The sequence below is a fragment of the Cydia splendana genome, chromosome Z (genome assembly GCF_910591565.1).
Source record: "Cydia splendana chromosome Z, ilCydSple1.2, whole genome shotgun sequence".
In the NCBI taxonomy this organism is placed as follows: domain Eukaryota; kingdom Metazoa; phylum Arthropoda; class Insecta; order Lepidoptera; family Tortricidae; genus Cydia; species Cydia splendana.
This window is the reverse complement of record NC_085987.1, coordinates 5,571,827-5,592,123: the sequence shown is the minus strand read 5'-3', so window position 1 is coordinate 5,592,123 and position 20,297 is coordinate 5,571,827. Positions and strand designations below refer to the sequence as shown.

At 39.1% G+C, this 20,297-nt stretch overlaps 2 protein-coding genes across 2 annotated transcripts; one reads left to right on the top strand and one right to left on the bottom strand.

Moving 5' to 3' along the window:
• Positions 1-2,968: 2,968 nt before the first annotated feature.
• Positions 2,969-12,399, bottom strand: LOC134804579 (transmembrane protein 209). The gene is made up of 11 exons (XM_063777687.1): positions 12,256-12,399; positions 12,047-12,175; positions 11,229-11,395; positions 10,602-10,815; positions 10,208-10,311; positions 9,946-10,067; positions 9,151-9,249; positions 7,738-7,855; positions 7,078-7,223; positions 5,667-5,795; positions 2,969-3,635 (listed from the first exon to the last, which is right to left on the bottom strand). Coding segments are annotated over exons 1-11 (1,365 nt in total). The 5' UTR covers positions 12,258-12,399; the 3' UTR covers positions 2,969-3,500.
• A 353-nt stretch (positions 12,400-12,752) lies between these two features.
• LOC134805082 (deoxynucleotidyltransferase terminal-interacting protein 2) lies at positions 12,753-16,728 on the top strand. The gene is made up of 5 exons (XM_063778371.1): positions 12,753-12,961; positions 13,510-13,734; positions 13,955-14,091; positions 15,025-15,189; positions 16,445-16,728. Exons 1-5 carry the CDS (start codon positions 12,874-12,876, stop codon positions 16,691-16,693), a joined length of 864 nt encoding a protein of 287 aa, XP_063634441.1. The 5' UTR covers positions 12,753-12,873; the 3' UTR covers positions 16,694-16,728.
• Positions 16,729-20,297: the final 3,569 nt, after the last annotated feature.

Here is a 20,297-nt window from a genome sequence, read left to right as displayed (position 1 = left end):
AGGTACCCCCATTTCAAGGGGTTGCAGGGCGAAAGTTACAGATTTCTCATCACCATATGTGTTAGCATACAGACCTATCATTACATGCCAAATTTCAGCCTTCTAGGTCTTCAGGAAGTAGTCTGTATTTTCTATGACACGAATTTCATATGGTTCGGACAGTGAAACTTAAAGAATCTATAATTTTTTTAGTATAATAGGTAGCCTAATAAAACTTGGCTTTTTTGATAAGTTTACTAATGCCATGGTATACAAAAAATTTCAGCTCTCTATCATTATCCAAGCCGAAACTACGAGGGTTCGAAAATACGACGAAACGTGCCGAGAAAAGATATGCACTGCCTTTTGCCCTTTGTCTCGTCTTGGCGGGGGCACGGCCGTGCCCCCAGATATTTTGACATACACGTGTTTTTAGGGGCCGTACCCAAAGGGTAAACACGGGACCCTATTACTAAGACTCCGCTGTCAGTCTGTCTGGCACCAGGCTGTATATCATGAACCGTGACAGCAAGTGATAGACAGACAGACAGACTAGACAGTTGAAATTTTCACAGACGATATATTTCTGTTGCCGCTATAGCAAAAAATGCTAAAAACAGAATAAAATAGGGCTCCCATACAACAAACGTGATTTTATAACCATTTTTCGCGTAATGGTAAGGAACCCTTCGTGTGCGATTCCGACTCGCACTTGGCCCGTTTTTTAAAGTCCGTTAATTTAATGGGTGCATTCGCGACCTTAAATTTTCTTTACTATTAAACTTTCTCAAAGAAACCGGTATTCTAATTAACTCCAATTTAGAGATGATTGATGATTTATTTATATGTGATAAGGCCCCTACGAGCGTGTACACTTGCCTTAGGGCCTGTTAACATTTTGATTAGTGTTTAGTATGAGTTTATACATTTGCTACTAAACGCAAGTATAGTTGAATTATCGAGAAGATGGAATTGCATTTGTAGTGGTTGTATGCTGATAGTACAAGAAAATAGAAAATTCAAATATAGAATGCCTGTAAACAAACAATACTACTACATATGCAATTCCACGCTCTCGATGATACGACTATACCTACTATCTATCTAGGACGATCAGCGATTGATAATAAACAACATCGGATTTATAACCTTTTCGACGCCGTGTCAAACACAAAAGCTGTCACTCGGACGCCACGTCACCGAAGTGTCAAAACAAAAATTGAACTTTATGCATATGCACGTAGGTCTATGTTGCTCTGTGGTCTGTGACGGATTATTCAGTCTTTGGCGTTGGACGTACGGTGCGGATACATCCGTCATTGGCGTCCAAAAGGTTAATAGGATTTTTTACAAGGAATAAACACATTTTACTTTTCGAAACCTTTATTTTGACAGATAGTACAACAATGTTCTCGCAACTTAACATAAGTTTTACCTAGGTACTAATATTTATTTTTAATCTTAAGTATAAAGCAATGATTTTAGTCTCAGTACACTTATTCAATACATACAGTTCGGTATTATTAAATACTATTAAAAAAAGTTTTGAATACTAAGGACAGGTGGAATACCACCCTAAAGTAATCGTAGAAACGCAGACAAACACGGTAAAGTAGGTAAAGATTTTTGTTATGTATGTGTGAGTGCATCTACAGATCTCTATGGAGGAACGCGAGTTTTTAAAAAATGCTTTCAGTTAACTGTAATAGACTCCATCTAAACTAACTCTGCACTTAGTTTTATACAACAAAGTGTGGAGTGTCAATATAAACGTCATATTTACATACAAATTTAACATTTATGACGACTTTTGCACACCTTGTCTTTAAAATGCCATGCAGTTAGCTCGGGCTAATTCTAATAACATAATTTTATAAAGAACAAAGCTCGAATGACACCTACTAATATTATAAATGCAAAAGTAACTTTGTCTGTTACCCTTCACTTAAACCGCTGAACCGATTTAGATGAAATTTAGTATGGAGGTAATTTCAGGCCCGGGGAAGGACATAGGATAGTTTTTATCAATCACCATCATTCCACGCAGACAAAGTCGCGGGCAGATGCTAATATAATATACATGGCATCAGATCTGCCAATAACTTTTGGTCTTTACACAATTGAAATATGTGGCTTTCCATCACAGAATGGTAAGGAAGGACCATAAGGATGCTTCAAGTGCAATAAGGACGTTTCCATATGAAATTCCAACAGAAATTTTGATAGAAACGTCCTTATTGCAGATTAAGCATAAGGATTTTTCTCTAATGGAAAACCACATATACACATTTATTTAAAAATAGTTATAGAGTATTCTGCGTTTAACTTAATATGGCATATAGTACAAATATATATATTACAAGAAAGTGTAATTTTTCTAAAATTCCGATTATTGATTTAAACATCAAACAAATCAACCAATCAACTCTTCAATTTAGTTCTACAGACAGTCACGGAAGCGCCTCCCTAACGGCGCCGTCCTCAAGCTAAAATGCTTCTAAATCTCTTCTAGAGTACAGATGTAGTGCATAACTATTTTCCATCGTATTTTCACGGAAACGTACGAACGTATCTTGCTGTTTCAGACAGTCTCGGTACAAAAAGTACTGAGGTTGACTGAAGTAGCATGACAAATACGAACGTTTCCGAGAAAATACGATGGAAAAATTATGGATTACATCTGTAGGCTTAGATCGCTCTACGATTGATTTCTTGCGGTTTAAGAACCGCAAAAAGTGTATCGTACGGCATGCTTAGCACGCATTTGCAAGACTGAACCCGCAAGAAATTAATCGTTTAAACTGTTAAGGGGCTGTCCATAAATTACGTCATCGATTTTTGACGATTTTTGACCCCCCCCCCCCTATAATCATCCAAAAATCATGCTTCAAATGACCCCATTTCCTCCTACTTCATGCTACCGTCATCCGATGTCCAGACCCCCCCCCCCTAATTTGAAATGACGTAATTTATGAATAGCCCCTAACCCGGGGCATAGAGAAAAAAATACATAGAGTGCTCAGTCCATGCTTCAGTTTTAGTACCAAAAACCTATAATTTTCGTAGTCGACATCTAGCATCGAGTAGAGGAATTATCAGTACTGCTACTTGACAATAGATGTTGCACCGACCGAAAAGTCCGATGCTCAACAATTTTCAGCTAATATTATAACCGGATTAACCGAAACTCGATTTGTACTTTAAATATTAGTTGTAAATTGTTGTTCAATACAATTTTCGTGAGGCGCGTCACTCGAGAATTCTAGTATCAAGTAGCGATACTGTTAATTTCGCTACTCGATGCTAGATGTCGACTGCGAAAATAATAGTCGTATTGGTACCAAAACTGATGTATATGGAGTGAGCACTCTATTCTCACTATATTTCTCTATGCCCGGGCTTAACCCGTTAAAACGTTAACCCAGTGTCAAATTGTACTGGTAACCAAGGTAACTCCAGGTTTAACCGGTTAACCCCGGGTTAGTGAATGGTGCAAGAGGCCCGTATAGTAGTGCACCTGCCTAGGATATGATCCACAGCATGTTGAGGCCAGCGGGGCCGAGATGCACGCGGTGCAGCGCGGGCGGCGTGCGCCGCGCGCAAGCAGCTATGAGCAGCAGTATAGTGTGTAGGAGGTTGTTGCGCCCGCGGCACACCTGCAAAATGAGCCCCTTTTAGGAATGTGGGTCGATCTACTATTTGAGTGAATTGCAAAAAATTTGTAAGTACATAGTTAAGCACCTGTAATTAGTCTAAAGTTAATTGATTCCATTGTGTTACCACAATTAAGCCATTTCTATTTAAGTTAGATGCATGGAACAGGGGTCGGAAACCGGTATTTGCTCCATACAAAAATACCGGTATTATTACGTTCTTTTTAGTTCTTTGGTTTATTATTTCATTTTTAATGGGACAATCTAATAATACAAAGTTGTTACCTAAATATATGATTCAGAGCATAAAATAATTCAAAATTTTGGGCTATTACGGGATTTTAAAACAATACCGGTTCCGAGCCCTGGCATGAAAGTATGTTAGCGTATGCTATAGACTTATGTGTACGAATTAAGTACAATAAATACAATACAATACAATACAATTTACATAGTTAATTTTCGTAACACAAATGAATCAATTAAGACTAATCACAGCTTCTTAACTGCGTTTAATTACGTACAATTGTTTTGCAATTCACTCATTTCTAGTTGTTATTATTAGTGATCGGTAACAATAGTTTAATTTCATGGCAGCGTTTTTAAGTTAAAGGAATCTGTAAAGTAAAATTCAGCTGTAATTATTATAAGTAATTGTAATTAATAATTGAACAATAATAACCTTCATATGAACCTTGATTAATCGTCTCCTTCAAAATTGTTACTTTACTTTAACTCGACCACGCTGCCATGAAATTAAACCATTGTTACCGATCACTAGTTATTATATACCGTCACCCAGGGGACAATATTAGCATAGTTATTTAAAGCTGTTGTACAATCAAGTGTAAAAATATGGGTGCATATAACTAACTAAAAAATAGTTTTCATACCTAGTCCTTAATTCGCTGACATAAGAGCTATGGGACATATATTTGAGTATGATGTGTGCACCCATATTTTTACACTTGACTGTACCACGTTCAATGGATCATCTACCAAGCACGTACTAACGTGATTACTTTAACTCGACCACGCTGCCATGAAATTAAACCATTGTTATCGATCACTAGTTATTATATACCGTCACCCAGGGGACAATATTAGCATAGTTATTTAAAGCTGTTGTACAATCAAGTGTAAAAATATGGGTGCATATAACTAACTAAAAAATAGTTTTCATACCTAGTCCTTAATTCGCTGACATAAGAGCTATGGGACATATTTTTGAGTATGATGTGTGCACCCATATTTTTACACTTGACTGTACCACGTTCAATGGATCATCTACCAAGCACGTACTAACGTGATTACTTTAACTCGACCACGCTGCCATGAAATTAAACCATTGTTATCGATCACTAGTTATTATATACCGTCACCCAGGGGACAATATTAGCATAGTTATTTAAAGCTGTTGTACAATCAAGTGTAAAAATATGGGTGCATATAACTAACTAAAAAATAGGTTTCATACCTAGTCCTTAATTCGCTGACATAAGAGCTATGGGACATATTTTTGAGTATGATGTGTGCACCCATATTTTTACACTTGACTGTACCACGTTCAATGGATCATCTACCAAGCACGTACTAACGTGATTAGTAGATGATCCATTATGGAATGGGTTAATAACTACGACTAAAATTATTGTTAGTAAAATTATTGTAATTGTTGTAAGGGCATTTATTTGTGTGATGAACACTAATATTTGTTCCTGTGTCATGGTTGTTTTCTATGTATATAAGTATGTATTTATCTATACAAGTATGTATATCGTCGCCTAGTACCCATAGTACAAGCTTTGCTTAGTTTGGGGCTAGGTTTGATCTGTGTAAGATGTCCCCTAATATTTATTTATTATTTATTTATTTAGTTTTATATACTTACGATAAAACCTGGTTTTAAGTGATCCAGTGGAGTGACAAGGAATCAAATTGGTTGACTGTACACGTGCGCGTTGTGACACATAGGTGAATCCTATTATGGGAATACCTAACCTATTTAATAAGTCTCTAAAAGCTGGTACTTACCTCAATAGTATCGTCTTCCAACGCCAGTACGTAGTGCGGCGGCCGACTGGTCACTTTATGTATAGACAACGCACTGGCGCCGCGCGGCGGTGGCGAAGGCGCGCTTGATATGTGGCCTTCCGTGAAAGCCTACAAAAATATGAGATATTATTAGTCAACTTCCCAACAACCCTATCCCTATCTAATGTAGCTACATACTAGAGATGTACCTTACGGCCGACGTCAGGTAGTTGTCCGTCGAGGTAGGGGGCTGTCCATAAATTACGTCATCGATTTTTGACGATTTCCCCCCCCCCCCATAATCATCCAAAAATCATGCTTCAAATGACCCCATTTCCTCCTACTTCATGCTACCGTCATCAGATGTCCAGACCCCCCCCCCCCCCCCCCTAATATGAAATAACGTAATTTATGAATAGCCCCTAGGTAGCGAGTAGGTGTAGGACTATCTCGGCATTGGTGGGCTTACTATCGTCGTAGTCGCTGCCGCCGCCGTTCCATTTGTATTTAATGTAGCTACATACTAGTGATGTACCTTACGGCCGACGTCAGGTATTTGTCCGTCGAGGTAGGTGGCGAGTAAGTGTAGGACTATCTCGGCATCGGTGGGCTTACTATCGTCGTAGTCGCTGCCGCCGCCGTTCCATTTGTATCTAATGTAGCTACATACTAGTGATGTACCTTACGGCCGACGTCAGGTAGTTGTCCGTCGAGGTAGGTGGCGAGTAAGTGTAGGACTATCTCGGCATCGGTGGGCTTACTATCGTCGTAGTCGCTGCCGCCGCCGTTCCATTTGTATCTAATGTAGCTACATACTAGTGATGTACCTTACGGCCGACGTCAGGTAGTTGTCCGTCGAGGTAGGTGGCAAGTAAGTGTAGGACTATCTCGGCGTCGGTGGGCTTGCTGTCGTCGTAGTCGCTGCCGCCGCCGTTCCATTTGTAGTTGATGTAGCTACATACTAGCGATGTACCTTACGGTCGACGTCAGGTAGTTGTCCGTCGAGGTAGGTGGCGAGTAAGTGTAGGACTATCTCGGCGTCGGTGGGCTTGCTGTCGTCGTAGTCGCTGCCGCCGCCGTTCCATTTGTATCTAATGTAGCTACATACTAGTGATGTACCTTACGGCCGACGTCAGGTAGTTGTCCGTCGAGGTAGGTGGCGAGTAAGTGTAGGATTATCTCCGTGTCGGTGGGCTTGCTGTCGTCGTAGTCGCTACCGCCGCCGTTCCATTTGTAGTTGATGTAGCTACATACTAGTGATGTACCTTACGGCCGACGTCAGGTAGTTGTCCGTCGAGGTAAGTGGCGAGTAAGTGTAGGATTATCTCCGCGTCGGTGGGCTTGCTGTCGTCGTAGTCGCTACCGCCGCCGTTCCATTTGTAGTTGATGTAGCTACATACTAGTGATGTACCTTACGGCCGACGTCAGGTAGTTGTCCGTCGAGGTAAGTGGCGAGTAAGTGTAGGACTATCTCGGCGTCGGTGGGCTTGCTGTCGTCGTAGTCGCTGCCGCCGCCGTTCCATTTGTAGTTGCTGAGACAGCCGCCAACAGCCAGTTCTGTAAGTATTGTAAGTAGTAAAGAAAACGAAGGTTGGTGCACAGTGCACACTACCTATACAGACATATTAAACTAAACTAAAGTAAGGACGCTAAACACGAAGACTTTCGTACATTGACCCGCCTGTTCCTATCTCTATCGCACGCGCATTATTATTATTGATGCCCATAATACCGGCGGTCAATGACACTGTGAGAACGGGACAGCCATATAATTATGCACGTGCGATAGAGGTAGGATATGTACGAAATTCTTCGTGCTTAGCGTCCTTACTTCAGACGCAGCAAATGCTCGTACTTCGAGCGTCATTGCCTGAGTGGCGGGAGCGTGCAGATGTAAGGCCTGTACACAGCGGCTGCGTATGCGTTGACTTGCACGTGCGCGTAGTAATTTACAGATCCTTATGAGAGACGGCACACCGCTTGCGTGACGTGTGCGTGCACGGTTCCAACATTTAAGCGCACGTGCACGTCTACGCACACGCAGCCGGTGTGCTCTGGTCTGTAATGTTACCTTTGATCCTTTGCACGAGATACTTCTGGTCTGGGAACGCTTCGAGGAAAGGCAGCACGGCGGCTAAAGAGCCGCAACCCACGGTATTTGCGCTCTGTCGTAGACGCTCCACGGATACCTGACAAATACAATACAATAACACAATACAATAATACAATACAATAATTTTACTTAAGATGCATTACGTACAGCCAACAGATTTCTTTAAAACTCGTAGCCCTTTTTTTAGATCGTATTACGGCTGCCAAAAATATGAACAGCAATCCTGAGGCCTTTCTCTAGTAACTTCTGATCAAACAATTTTTGCTGGATAAATAAAAATCACGGTATTAACGCATTAAAAATGAGTTACTATTTTTGCACAAAAGCTTTAATTAACTCCACCGGCCAAAGTGTCTCAAGTAATGATAATACAGACTAGTAAAACTGAGACCTTTGAACTGACGTTGACAGACCGGTGTACTTCTGTCTTTTACGTTTTTTTTTCTTTTTCGTCCATCAGGACAGGCTAAAGCTCTAAGCCATACTGCCTAGTCATAAGTAGATTTTTTGTCTTTTCAGTAAGTTCAATCCGGTAAACGTCTTCAGTAAATACTATTCATATTAGGTCAATTCCGATAGTAATGTCTTCAGTAGTCTTCATTTTCAAAATACTTTAAGTAAAAGCGTCTCTTCCAGTTATTTGGTCATATCCATTAAACATCCATTCTCATTGGTGATTTAGCTCTTGTAAAGCGATAGCGAACTTTACAAGGAACACTTGGACAACCGGCCGTTAACTCCAAAACGATGGTTAAACGTGCTTCAAGATTAATTCTCCATTCACTGCACACTACCACATTAGTTTACTGTATAATAGGCTATCGATATTACACTTTAAACAATATTAATGAGCAAATAACAAAGCAATTGATCACAAAGCGTGACCATTCAAGATGGCGCTCAAACCGGAAGTCTGTCTTTTACGTATAAAAAGAGGTATATAAACCAGATATTTGACCTGCGGTTTACATTCGCGTGCGAGCCGGGAGCCGAGCCACGAGACGCGAATGTAAGCGGGGGGCTCGTGGCTCGGCTCGCGCTCGCATGGCTCGCGTGGAGGAGCGGTTTTATGGGCACGAGTCAAAGGGGCTCGCGCGGGACGCGAGGTTGATGTTTACATTCGCGTTCGGCTGTCATTCTGTTACAAATCTTATACCGAGCCGTTTGTGTTTAAAATCGATTACTCGACGAGCTTACGAGCTGTGGCCGAGATACTAGATGAGCCGCGAGCCGCGAATGTAAATAAGCTGAGATGTGAACGCCTTGTCATTAATAATTTGACGGTCAAAGACGTCAACTTAAGCCCAATATCAACTTTCGTATCCGACAAGATAAGCGTGACGTTCAAAGGGTTCAAAATGTTACACTTACATGTCCCAATTTAACGTCATGCAGACCGATCCTGGCGAGCGCCTCGTCCACAGCCGCCATCTCTCTCACCAAGCGCTCCAATATCGTTACATGTAGCCACTATAGATAAACAAAAATAAATGTAAATGGGTGAATAAACTTTTTTCTTATCACTCGTTGCCATGGTTACGTTACGGTCTCCTGGGTCAGTCATGACATGAAAACCTTCGTTTTAGGCATTTAAATTCACCAACCACGTTTTAATTGGGTAGTTATTTTATTAGCCCTTACCATTTAGAGGCCTATTCCAACCGTGTTAATAAAACGTGGTACAGATGTAGTGAGTAATTGTTTTCCTTCGTATTCTCTCGGAATCGTTCGTTTTTGTCATGCTACTTCAATCAACTTCAGTACTTTTTGTACTTAGACTAACTGAAATACCAAGACACGTTCGTACGTTTCCGTGAAAATACGAAGGAAAACAATTATGCACTACATCTATATATTAATTCTTCTAACATACTGTGCTACTATTGTCTCCTGGCCGACGGGACATGACAACAACAAGAAATGGTAGATCCACCCAAATATCACATAATTGATTCATACACACGAATCTAATATTTTAACAATATATGGAGGTTTTCGTAAATTCTATTTTTCTTGTCGTTCGCTACGGTCGCTAGCAGTAGGTGCTTTTGCTGTAAGTAATCAGATTTCCGAGGAAACGATTATTTGATTAGTCTTAATACACCTTATGAGCTTATCAAGTCTTTACCTAGGCAGGATAGATTGATTATACCATAAGGAACTGACCAGTCTCAAGTTGAGGTTCCAGTCGGTGAGCCTCTGCGGGTCGAGTTGAAGGCGCCACCACACTTGAGGGGCCCCGCTCAGTCCACTGCGATCGTTCGAGCCGGAATCTTCTAGTTTGCTTTCTGCAAAAAAATATTTAAAAAATATATTTCTTTTACTGACAGATAAGGATTAACAAGTTAGGTATATACGATTCCAATCAATCAGCGGGCGACGCAATGGCTCATCGAGTCCGTGTCACAGTTAAAGTAAATGTATTTACCTATATCTAAGGTGGCGAGTTGATAGTGTGGCGGGGGCATGGGAGTCGGGCTGCTGGTACTGACGTTTAGGGACGACTCGAGAATGCTCCGCTCTTCATATTGTCTGTGAACAACATGTTGGCTTATTGAAGTTTTTATTTATAAGGATCTACAAAATGTATAGACAACCGCTTACTATCAACCGGGCTAAACGGCTATTTGCCACTGACGCACTATAAAAAATCTTAGTACCTATAGGATAATGTCCTATAGTCAACAGCAAGGAGTAACTAAGTAGTGCCTCACGGTGCACAAAAATATCTGAAGACAGATATTGAGAAATTTGAAGCATGTCGCTCGCTTACCTTCTACCCATGTCCAACATATCAAAAAGAAACATATGAAGGCACTCACTTGAGGTAGTGATCGAGCTCCGTGTAATCTGAGATGAAGCAGTCGGGCGTGGTGTCGGCACGCGGCGGGTCGGGCGGCGACGCCGACACGGAGCGGCTGCCGGCGTCGGCGTTGCGCCGCCAGCGCGGCGACTGCGACGCCGACAATGACGACACGTCCGGCGATATGGAGTGGGACGATAGCGATTGCTGCTCGATTATACGGAATGATGTGTCTGTTGAAATAAAGGGGCGTACAATAATTACGTGAGGGGATCAGCATAATTGAAGGGATGTTTACAAAAACAACATAACTGCTTAGAGCGGTTGACACTTTTTTAAGAACATTGTTAATCGTTTCAGGTGTCAACCAGTGTAGTCAGTTATGTTGTTTTTGTAAACATCCCTTCAATTGTTTTCCACCGTATTTTCTCGGAAACGTTCGTATTTGTCATGCTACTTCAGTCAACCTCAGTACTTTTTGTACCGAGATTGACTGAAATAGCAAGACACATTCGATGTTTCTGTGAATAGGATAGAAAATATTTATGCACAACATCTGTATGTTTTTGCCCCTGAAAACCTAAGCTAAGGGTAAGCTAATAATGGTTTGATATCTTTACAGAATGATTCAATTTTGTGATCATACCTGCATCACCTACTCCCAACAAGTCTCGCTGCCTCGGTGTGATGGCCAGCGGTGGGCTCCGCTTCAACAGCTGGTAGCCGTGCTGGATCAAACTTATACCCAGCACTAATGCCAAGGCATACTCCGCATAGTGAAACGCCGAAGTGTAGTTGGGGCATTTGCATGATCTGATGAGACCGACACATAAATTATTATATCAATATATTCAGTTCTTGAAACCTTGTTAAACCAAATTAATATATGGTATGTAAATATTAACTTCAATAATAAAGGCTAATTACAGTTCTTGATACTTTTTTCTATTGCTGTTGAATAATTGCATAAAACCATAACTTATTTCTAATTTTACTCCTCAACTCTCAAAGCCTGAAATTGTCAGCAAAAAATCGACCTTGAAATAATAAACATGAAACTGAAATTTGGTACTCATTGCTGACAAATATTCAGCAAACTATAGTATTAAAGCTTAGCAGCATTGGTGTCAAGGAATTAGCACTTGAAGATACATATAAAAACAAATGTGATTTTTTAAACAGGAGTATTACATATAAAATGGTAAAAAACATATTATTTGTGACAAAATTTAAGGTCAGATGGGTTAGGTTAGGTTAATCATTTTAAGAGTTAATTGATTCAGCTAAAACAGCATCCGATATTGCATGGCCAATACCTAAATGGCGCCAAAATTTACATAATACAGTTTTTTTACATAACTAGCATGGTGACGACATATTTGAGTTATGAAGGATAATACCACGCTGATGCCATAAAATCGTGTGAATTAAAAAAAGGGTCAGATTTCAGAATATTATACTTACAAATCGTAAACGAAGACAACGAAGAGGCAGCCATTTATCATGCTCCACTTTAAAGAATAAGAGCGCTTCTTGTTCTCATACTGTAGATCTATGGTGCGTTGCAACAAACTCGAATTTAAGCTAGCGTTCCTACAAATATATCAGCAAAATTAAATAACATTATAACAACATAACCTTAACTTTCATTTTACAAACGCCTATTTACTTACATGGTGATATGATGGAATATTCAAATATTATAATTCTTGGTTTGATTACTTTTCTAAACTGATTAAATTACTATTGTTTTAAAATAGGGCCAAACATAAATAATTCATTTTATTAAATATCTAAACACGAACGAAACCGGCGACAGCGACAGTCAATTTAGTTTAAGTGAAGCCCTAGTTGTCAAGCTGGCCAACAATACAAAAAAAGGACTAGTGTTGCGCTTGATCGTCGATCGCGATTACTTTATGGTGCGTTGGTACACGTACCACAACTTTGATGAGGGACAGACTTCTCTGTTAGGCTTTAATTATTAACCTTTTTACTTTATAAAGTTTAAGAATGAATCTAACTTTTGTAATAATGAACGTTATTACTATAATAACTCGTAAGTACATACAAGTTTTCTGGTAGATGATGGAAACGAATCGACTTGATTATCGATTATACATTACTTTTATATTATGGCAGCACCGTGTTATCCGTCATCACTGTCATCAATCCAAAATACCATCAAAATACAGGCAAAAATGAAATCTGAAAACGTGGGATAAAAATCATCAATATAGATTCTATTTTTATTTATCTCTTATTGAGTTGTCGCTTGTTAGTATTTCAAGATGGATTTTATTGTAGATACAGTGGGAGACGATGAGCTCCAGTTGGCCACAGAGCTGAAGGATGAAGGAGAAAAGCCGATATTTGTAGGTTAGTATGTTAGTATAATGTTTTGATAATTTGCGTGAGCCGAACAAAAACTTGAAATGAAATTGAATTTTCTTCCAGGGCACTATGGAACCTTGTTTTGCTTTTTCTTAAATAAAATGGCTCTACCTAACATTTATTCATGAATTTACACCCCTAACACGAAATGTTTCCTGGCTTAACTATTAGGCTATTTTTTTTCGCCTAATGGCATATAAATCAGTTCTCAGTCTCAAACAGCATCCTAAGGTTGTTGTTAATTTACTGACGACCGGTCTGGCCTAGTGGGTAGTGACCCTGCCTGTGAAGCCGATGGCTGTGGGTTCCAATCCTGGTAAGGGCATTTAGTGGTGTGATGATCACAGATATTTGTTCCTGATTCATGGGTGTTTTCTATGTATATAAATAAGTATATATTTACCTGTACAAGTATGTGCATATTGTCGCCTAGTATCCATAGTACTTTGCTTTATTTGGGGCTAGGGCTTATTTATTTAATTTACTGAATGTTAATGTATGCAGCCAGACAATTCTTTAATTTTTGTTTGCAGACAAAGCAGCCAGATTTGAAAGCATCCTAGCCCTATGTCAGCGCAAGAAAGAAGACATGGATGCCATTGCCTCAAAAGAAGATGAAGTACAAAGAAAACTATGCCCTAAAACCGATTCCATGTTTGAAGCCTTCTTTGAAGAAATGAACTGGACGAGTGCAGTAGTTAAGAAAATTAAGAAGAAACCGAAGCTATTCCATTTCGAACAGCTAGATATTGAAACAGGTATTATCAATATAGGTGTATTCCACAAAGTTTACTAGAGTCTGTTTGGAAAGAGAAGAGTCGTGGAATGTATTGGGCCCCATACATTTCACAACTCTTCTCTTTCTGCACAGACTCTAACAGTAATCGTTGAATATTTCTTATAATGCTAATGTTTTGTCTGATGATATTCCATGTCAATACATAACTTAAAATTATAAGATTATCTATTACTAAACAGGTAAACTCAAGTCGCAGCTGAGCGTGGTGGACATAGAGAAGGAGATGAAGAAGTCAGTTCTCCAGCCAGGCCTGGAGCAGAAGCACCGCCTCCCGAAATATTCCGTCAGTGATAAGAAGTTGAGGCTCATGCGAAAGGTATGCCGTCATCACTATTTACTACACTCTACCCTGGAGTTTGAAATTGTTTGAATTAGGGCTGATTTAAACGGCGCGCGAACTCGCATGCGATTTTATTGCCATTGCGGACTGTTGGTGACGTCCTGACGTCCAATTTAACCGACCAATCAAAACCCGCAATGTAAACTAATGAAACTCGCATGCGATTTCTCGCATCGTCTAAATGAGCCCTTAGAGATGGGCCGAATATTCGGTAATTACTTGGTATTCGGCATATTTTTCAATGTTCGTATTCGGCCGAATAGTTCGGGTCACTAAGCTGAATATTTACGGAATAAAAAAATTTTTTTAAGGGCGTTATAGTTAGCGCGGGTGCCCTTCGCTATCAGGTATGAGACGTTTCCGTTTTTTTTTTCATGAACATTCCCGGTAGGTCGAGACCGCGGACCTGAATGAATTCGTTTTAGGCAGTTTTAGCCCAACCTAATATTCGTATTCGGCAGAGTCCATATTTGGCCCTGCTCCAGTTTGAATATTTGGGTTGATAATTGGGTGAATCAACTTTTTCTTCTCACGCGTTGCCTTGGTTACATTCTCCTGGGTCACTCTTAAAACCCTAGTTTTATTAATATCCATTTAAATTAACCAATTAGTAATTATAAGTCCTTTCCATAATGGGCCATCGACTAAGCATGTTAGTAAAGTTAAACATGAAATGATACAACAGTTCTTCTAACAAAATGTGCTACTATTGTCTCCTGGCTGACGGAACAAAATAACAACAAAAATACTTGATCCCACTCAATTGTTTATCCTATGAATAAAATATATTGTCTCTTTGTTTGCTCAATCAAGAACACTATGCTTTATAATTCAATGGCATAACTATAATATCTATGGCTGATAATGATAATTGAAATGCAAAACACCTGACATCATTTAACATTACAGAAGGAAAGAGCCAAGACCAAAGGCCCTGGCTGGTTCGACCTCCCCGCTCCCGAAGTGACAGAAGAGTTGAAGAATGACCTGCAGGTCCTCAAGATGCGGTCTGTTCTGGACCCCAAGCACTTCTACAAGAAGAATGACATGGAAGCTCTGCCTAAGTACTTCCAGGTTAGTGTGTACTTTACTAATGTTGGCTCCTTTATAGGATAGAGGGCCTACCATGAACATCGAAGTTTGCAAACTGGTTATGGCATAGACTAGACAGTACGCCTAGACTGTAAACAGGTAGAAAGTATGCAGGAACCAATACCCAGGGACTCCGTGCACACTAGGAGGCAGTTAGCAACCTGAAGACACTGTTAGGTTTCGTGGAGGAGCAGGGGTGGCTAGAGTAGTGCTACCTCGTTTTTACGCAAAATAGGCACAATGGTTGTTGATTGGTGAAAAATGCCCAGCATAACTAACTATGGCCACAGAATAAATAATAGTACTAGGTACAGAAGACCCACTCTCTAACAAAACGCGTCTGTTACGATCAGGTCAGATATGGCCGCTAGGTGGCGACAGCGCCACGCGCGGCTTATGGCTAGCCACCAATATTGGTGTGGCACGGATGTACTTGTACGACGAAATCGCGGAGTGAGCCACGCCTGCTATGGCGTAATTAGAGAGAATGAGAAAGATGCCCGCAATTTGCGTATTTCGGTGTTCGTGATAGGTCCTCAGGCCCCTTTAGACTTATTTTAACTCTGACCGCCAAAGACGTGAACTGACGCGCGCGGCTACAGCCCAATATCGACCTTCGTGCATTCTGACAATGTTCACGACGATTCACCGCGCGCTATAGGCGTGGCTTTCAAATTAAAGGGTTAAGCCAGGAATGGTAACTTTCCTACAGAAAAAAGGCGGGTTTTAAAATTTTGTATGTACATAAATCTGTTTATGCTCCTAACTCTTATAATAATCAAATAAGCTAAGCTATAATATACATCGAATTTTATAAAAATGTTTTCCGCATAGGCAATATCCAGAGAGGAAAATGGGGACTATGTATGGAGAACCGGTTGTCCCCTTTCCTCTTGAAGTAACACTGATTAATTGAGTTGAAATAAAGCAGTGCATGCTCATTGAAATTGTCTTAATAACTGACATAAATTTATCTAAAGTGGGCTGGTATAAATGATTTAAAGAAAATTACTATGTGGTGTATCACTAATCACTACATCTTATAAAACAAAGTTCCGCGCCGCGTCTGTCCGTCTGTATGTTCGCGATAAACTCAAAAACTACTGAACGGATTTCATGCGGTTTTCACTTATCAATGGAGTGATTCTTAAGGAAGGGTTAGGTGAATAATTTGTTAAAGTTTACCCATGTGTAAATAAATCACTTAAACAAGTTATTTATTTTCATCTCATTCCAGGTTGGTAAAGTCATAGATTCGTCGCTAGACCACGTAAACGAGCGCCTAACTCGTAAACAACGAAAACGGACCATGGTAGACGAGCTACTCGCCGACTCGGAGTTCCAGAAATACAACAAGAAGAAATATAAAGAGATCATAGTAGAGAAAAGGAAGACGGAGTACAGAACGTTCATGAAGGATAAGAGACAGACAAATAAAGCGGAGCTTAAGAAGAATAAAGTTAAAGGGAAGAAGAGTAAGAATTAATTTAAATGTAAGTGTAAAATAAAGTCTTTTGTAAATTATAAAGTAGTTTTGAAATACTCAATATTAGCTGACCTCACAGATCACCTCTACAATATGTCACACAATATATCACACATAAGCACTAGTCTAATAAAGTATGGGAGCACGACCGCATATATTATGTTTTATGTTAGTTGCGACTTGGATCTACGTTTATCAACTGTCTTCTTCTTCCTCGCGTTATCCGGCATTTTGCCACGGCTCATGGGAGCCTGGGGTCCGCTTGATAACTAATCCCATGATTTTGCGTAGGCACTAGTTTTTACGAAAGCAACTGCCGTCTGACCTTCCAACCCAGAGGGGAAACTAGTTTATCAACTGTACGTATTGTATTGTAATTCGGGCAATTTTCCGCAACTCAATGACTGGCGCCGTGGCGCCTTTGCGTCATATCTTGCTGTATCGTATAAATTGAAAACAAATTCAAATATACATTTTAGAGATAAATGGTAAGAATAATGAAATAAATATGGACATCACGCAGATATGGTGATATAGGTAAATTCTTAATTTAAAATGGCGCTGACAGTTAACCTTTTGAACGCCACGCCTATCATATCATGCGCGGCGCATCGCATTAGTGTGGCCTGAGTGGACGCTCGAGTTGAGCGTGCAGCGGGGCGGGGCGTGCGGCGTGCATGTTAAACAAATGCAAACGTATAGGAGCGGCCTTAGTGCACGCTCCGCTTCGAGCGTCCACTCAGGCCTTACACTTAGCTGTGTAGCCGCGCGAGTCAATTGACGTCCTTGGCGGTCAAAGGGTTAACTGTTTTTTTTGTGAGCTACCTGTCTTTACAATGAGATAAGAGTTAGGCCAAAAAAGTCTGCAGCGATTTTGATAGCCCACGCAGTGCAAGCGTTATTTTAAACGTTAAACTTCTATGAAATGATGACGTATAAATAACACTTGCACTTGGTGGGCTATCAGAATCGGTGCAGACTTTTCTTGGTCTAACTTTACCTATACGCCGGCAGTACAAAGGTATGATTTCAATTGGAACTAAACTTCACTGTAAGGTGAGTACATTTTAAAATTAAAAACAACTTCCAAAAACCATTTTTATTTCCCTAAAATACATATTCCACATGATATGTAAAAATAGCACATTCCCATATACACATATAAGTAGATAAACATTGTTACAAAAATATCTGCAAAGATAAAACACTCAAATATATCTTAACACTGACTATCATGATTATTGACTAGTTAGGCTATTTGAGCTTGAAATGGCATTGGTCCTATAATAAAAGTTGTTTTGTATGACTACTATACAGCCACTAAAGTATATTCATCCTTACTTGTCCTATCATGTAAAGTTGTAAATAAACAAACACTTTTCGAAGGCATTATCACAGTTTTTTCTGGAGTTACACAATAACATAGAAAAAAATACATAGAGTGCTCACTGGATACATCAGTTTTGGTACCAAAACGACTATTATTTTCGTAGTCGGCATTAGACCGAAAAGTCTAAAGCTTAACAATTTTCAGCTAATATTATAACCAGATTAACCGGAACTCAATTTTCAACTCCTGCTTTTAATATTAGTTTTAAATTGTTGTTCAATACAATTTTCGTGAGTTGCGATACTAGAGAATTCTAGTATCAAGTAGCGGTCCTGATAATACCGCTACTCGATGCTAGATGTCGACTGCGAAAATAATAGTCGTTTTGGTACCAAAACTGATGTATGGAGTGAGCACTCTATATTCTTTCTATATTTCTCTATGACAATAATGATCACTTACAATGTTGTATACTTAAAGAAACTCACAAAGTATTGATATCAACCAAATAACCACTGAAAAATATAATTTCTATAAAGATTTTCATCAATAATCGCAGTAACGAACGGATCATCTTTAAAACATCTGACATTACGATATCTAGATTGTCTATGAATCGTATTGTTGGAATGACACTTTGACGTCACGTTTGTTTACAATTTACATGATAAGACACGTAAGGATGAACACACTTTACGCAGAGTATGGCTGGTGGTTAAAATGTCACTCTGTAGGAACATATTTCCTTTTCTCAAGTTAATAGAGAATGGTAGATACTTTTTAAAGCGTAGTCCGTTACTTTTGATGTTGACTGTATGACAAGGTCATAAAAAGTGGTTCATGGTATAAAGTGTAAGAACATGAAATTCGCTTAACAATATTTATTATTAGATATACGTATTATAAATGTTGCAATGATCTTGGACTAGAATGACTTAAAGTCTATTTCAATAGAACTTGCTAACTATGTAAACAAACAACGTAACTTTGTTTTATCACTGTTTCTCTTTGAATTTTCACACCACCTCATCAAATACCATACACATATACACTATTGAAACGGTCCGTTCCGTAAAATACATAAATATATAACTGTATCTTGGATATTTAATTAAAAGTTTAAAATGGGTTCATAAGTTAGGTTATTAGGACCTGTCGGAATGACGGTTTTGTTTCTTTTAAATTCTACAATAGACCTGATGACAAATTTTGAAAACCCTTTTAATATCGTCGGTACACTTGTATTAGTTCCGAAAAACACTATATTTCAGTTATACTCATAAGATTTAACATAGATAATTGCATTTTATTATAGCTTGTTTAAACTTCGCGCGAAAACGCCTCGCATGCCATTTGTGACGTCATCATTTAGTTGGTGGTAGGGTGGTAGATATTGTTTACATACTTACAGTTACGAATTTCCCTTGAATCCGAATGATATTGTTAATTCAGCACCATATATTACGATTAGGGATGATAAATACATTACAAAAAATTATCACAATAACTCATTTTACACAAAAACTCTCACACGGTTGCAGTTTAAGATGAATTATTTAGATACGTGTAAATTTTGAGTGAAAATCACCGAACGCCGGTTTTACTTTTTAATTTTTCATTTTTTCTAGTTACCGACAGCCAACATGGCAATGATAGTTCCATTCAGCCAAATAATTAAAAAAGTTTGTTGTTGAAATATCGTATTATTTAGCATTTTATTTAAATAATAACAAATAGATATCTACTTTATATCGTGTAATAATATTTTTTGGACGTAATAAATGTTTAGTGGCGAAATAACATTTTTTTTGCACCTTTCGAACTCTTTGGTGCCCACGTATAGATTTCGGTCAATGAGGTTGTCTATGTTGCTCTAAGAAATATGTTATGGATTGATGACGTCACTGTTTGGAACGTTTCTGATTGGTGTTTCAGTAAAAATGGCCGATTGGAGAATTTTGCACTTTTATTTTATTGAATATATTAATAATCCTTCAGTTTATACTGAGATTGGGCCATTTTTTAGAATCATATTAACATATATGTTTCGTTGAAACCATTATTTCCATGATTCTTTGTTGCAACAGGCCTATTGTCTATGATGGGTAGTGTTGTGACTAAAGTTTGTAATATAAACCCGCTACACACTACCCACCCACGCTCTGTACCTACCGCCACGGTTATAAAATACTCAATACTTACATCATTCTTAAGTACTAATTTGTCTTCTGATCGTGATTAAACAAATAAAAAATAAGTAACTACTTGTTTTTT

Excerpts from the sequence above, each read along its gene's own strand:
- LOC134804579 (XM_063777687.1), bottom strand. Across the intron at positions 11,396-12,046 it reads GTTGTCTTCGTTTACGATTT|ATCATGCAAATGCCCCAACT; the intron begins GTAAGTATAATA and ends CGGTCTCATCAG. Across the intron at positions 10,312-10,601 it reads GAGCTCGATCACTACCTCAA|ACAATATGAAGAGCGGAGCA; the intron begins GTGAGTGCCTTC and ends TGTTGTTCACAG.
- LOC134805082 (XM_063778371.1), top strand. The coding sequence starts at position 12,874 with ATGGATTTTATTGTAGATACAGTGGGAGACGATGAGCTCCAGTTGGCC. Across the intron at positions 12,962-13,509 it reads AGAAAAGCCGATATTTGTAG|ACAAAGCAGCCAGATTTGAA; the intron begins GTTAGTATGTTA and ends TTTTGTTTGCAG. Across the intron at positions 14,092-15,024 it reads AGTTGAGGCTCATGCGAAAG|AAGGAAAGAGCCAAGACCAA; the intron begins GTATGCCGTCAT and ends TTAACATTACAG.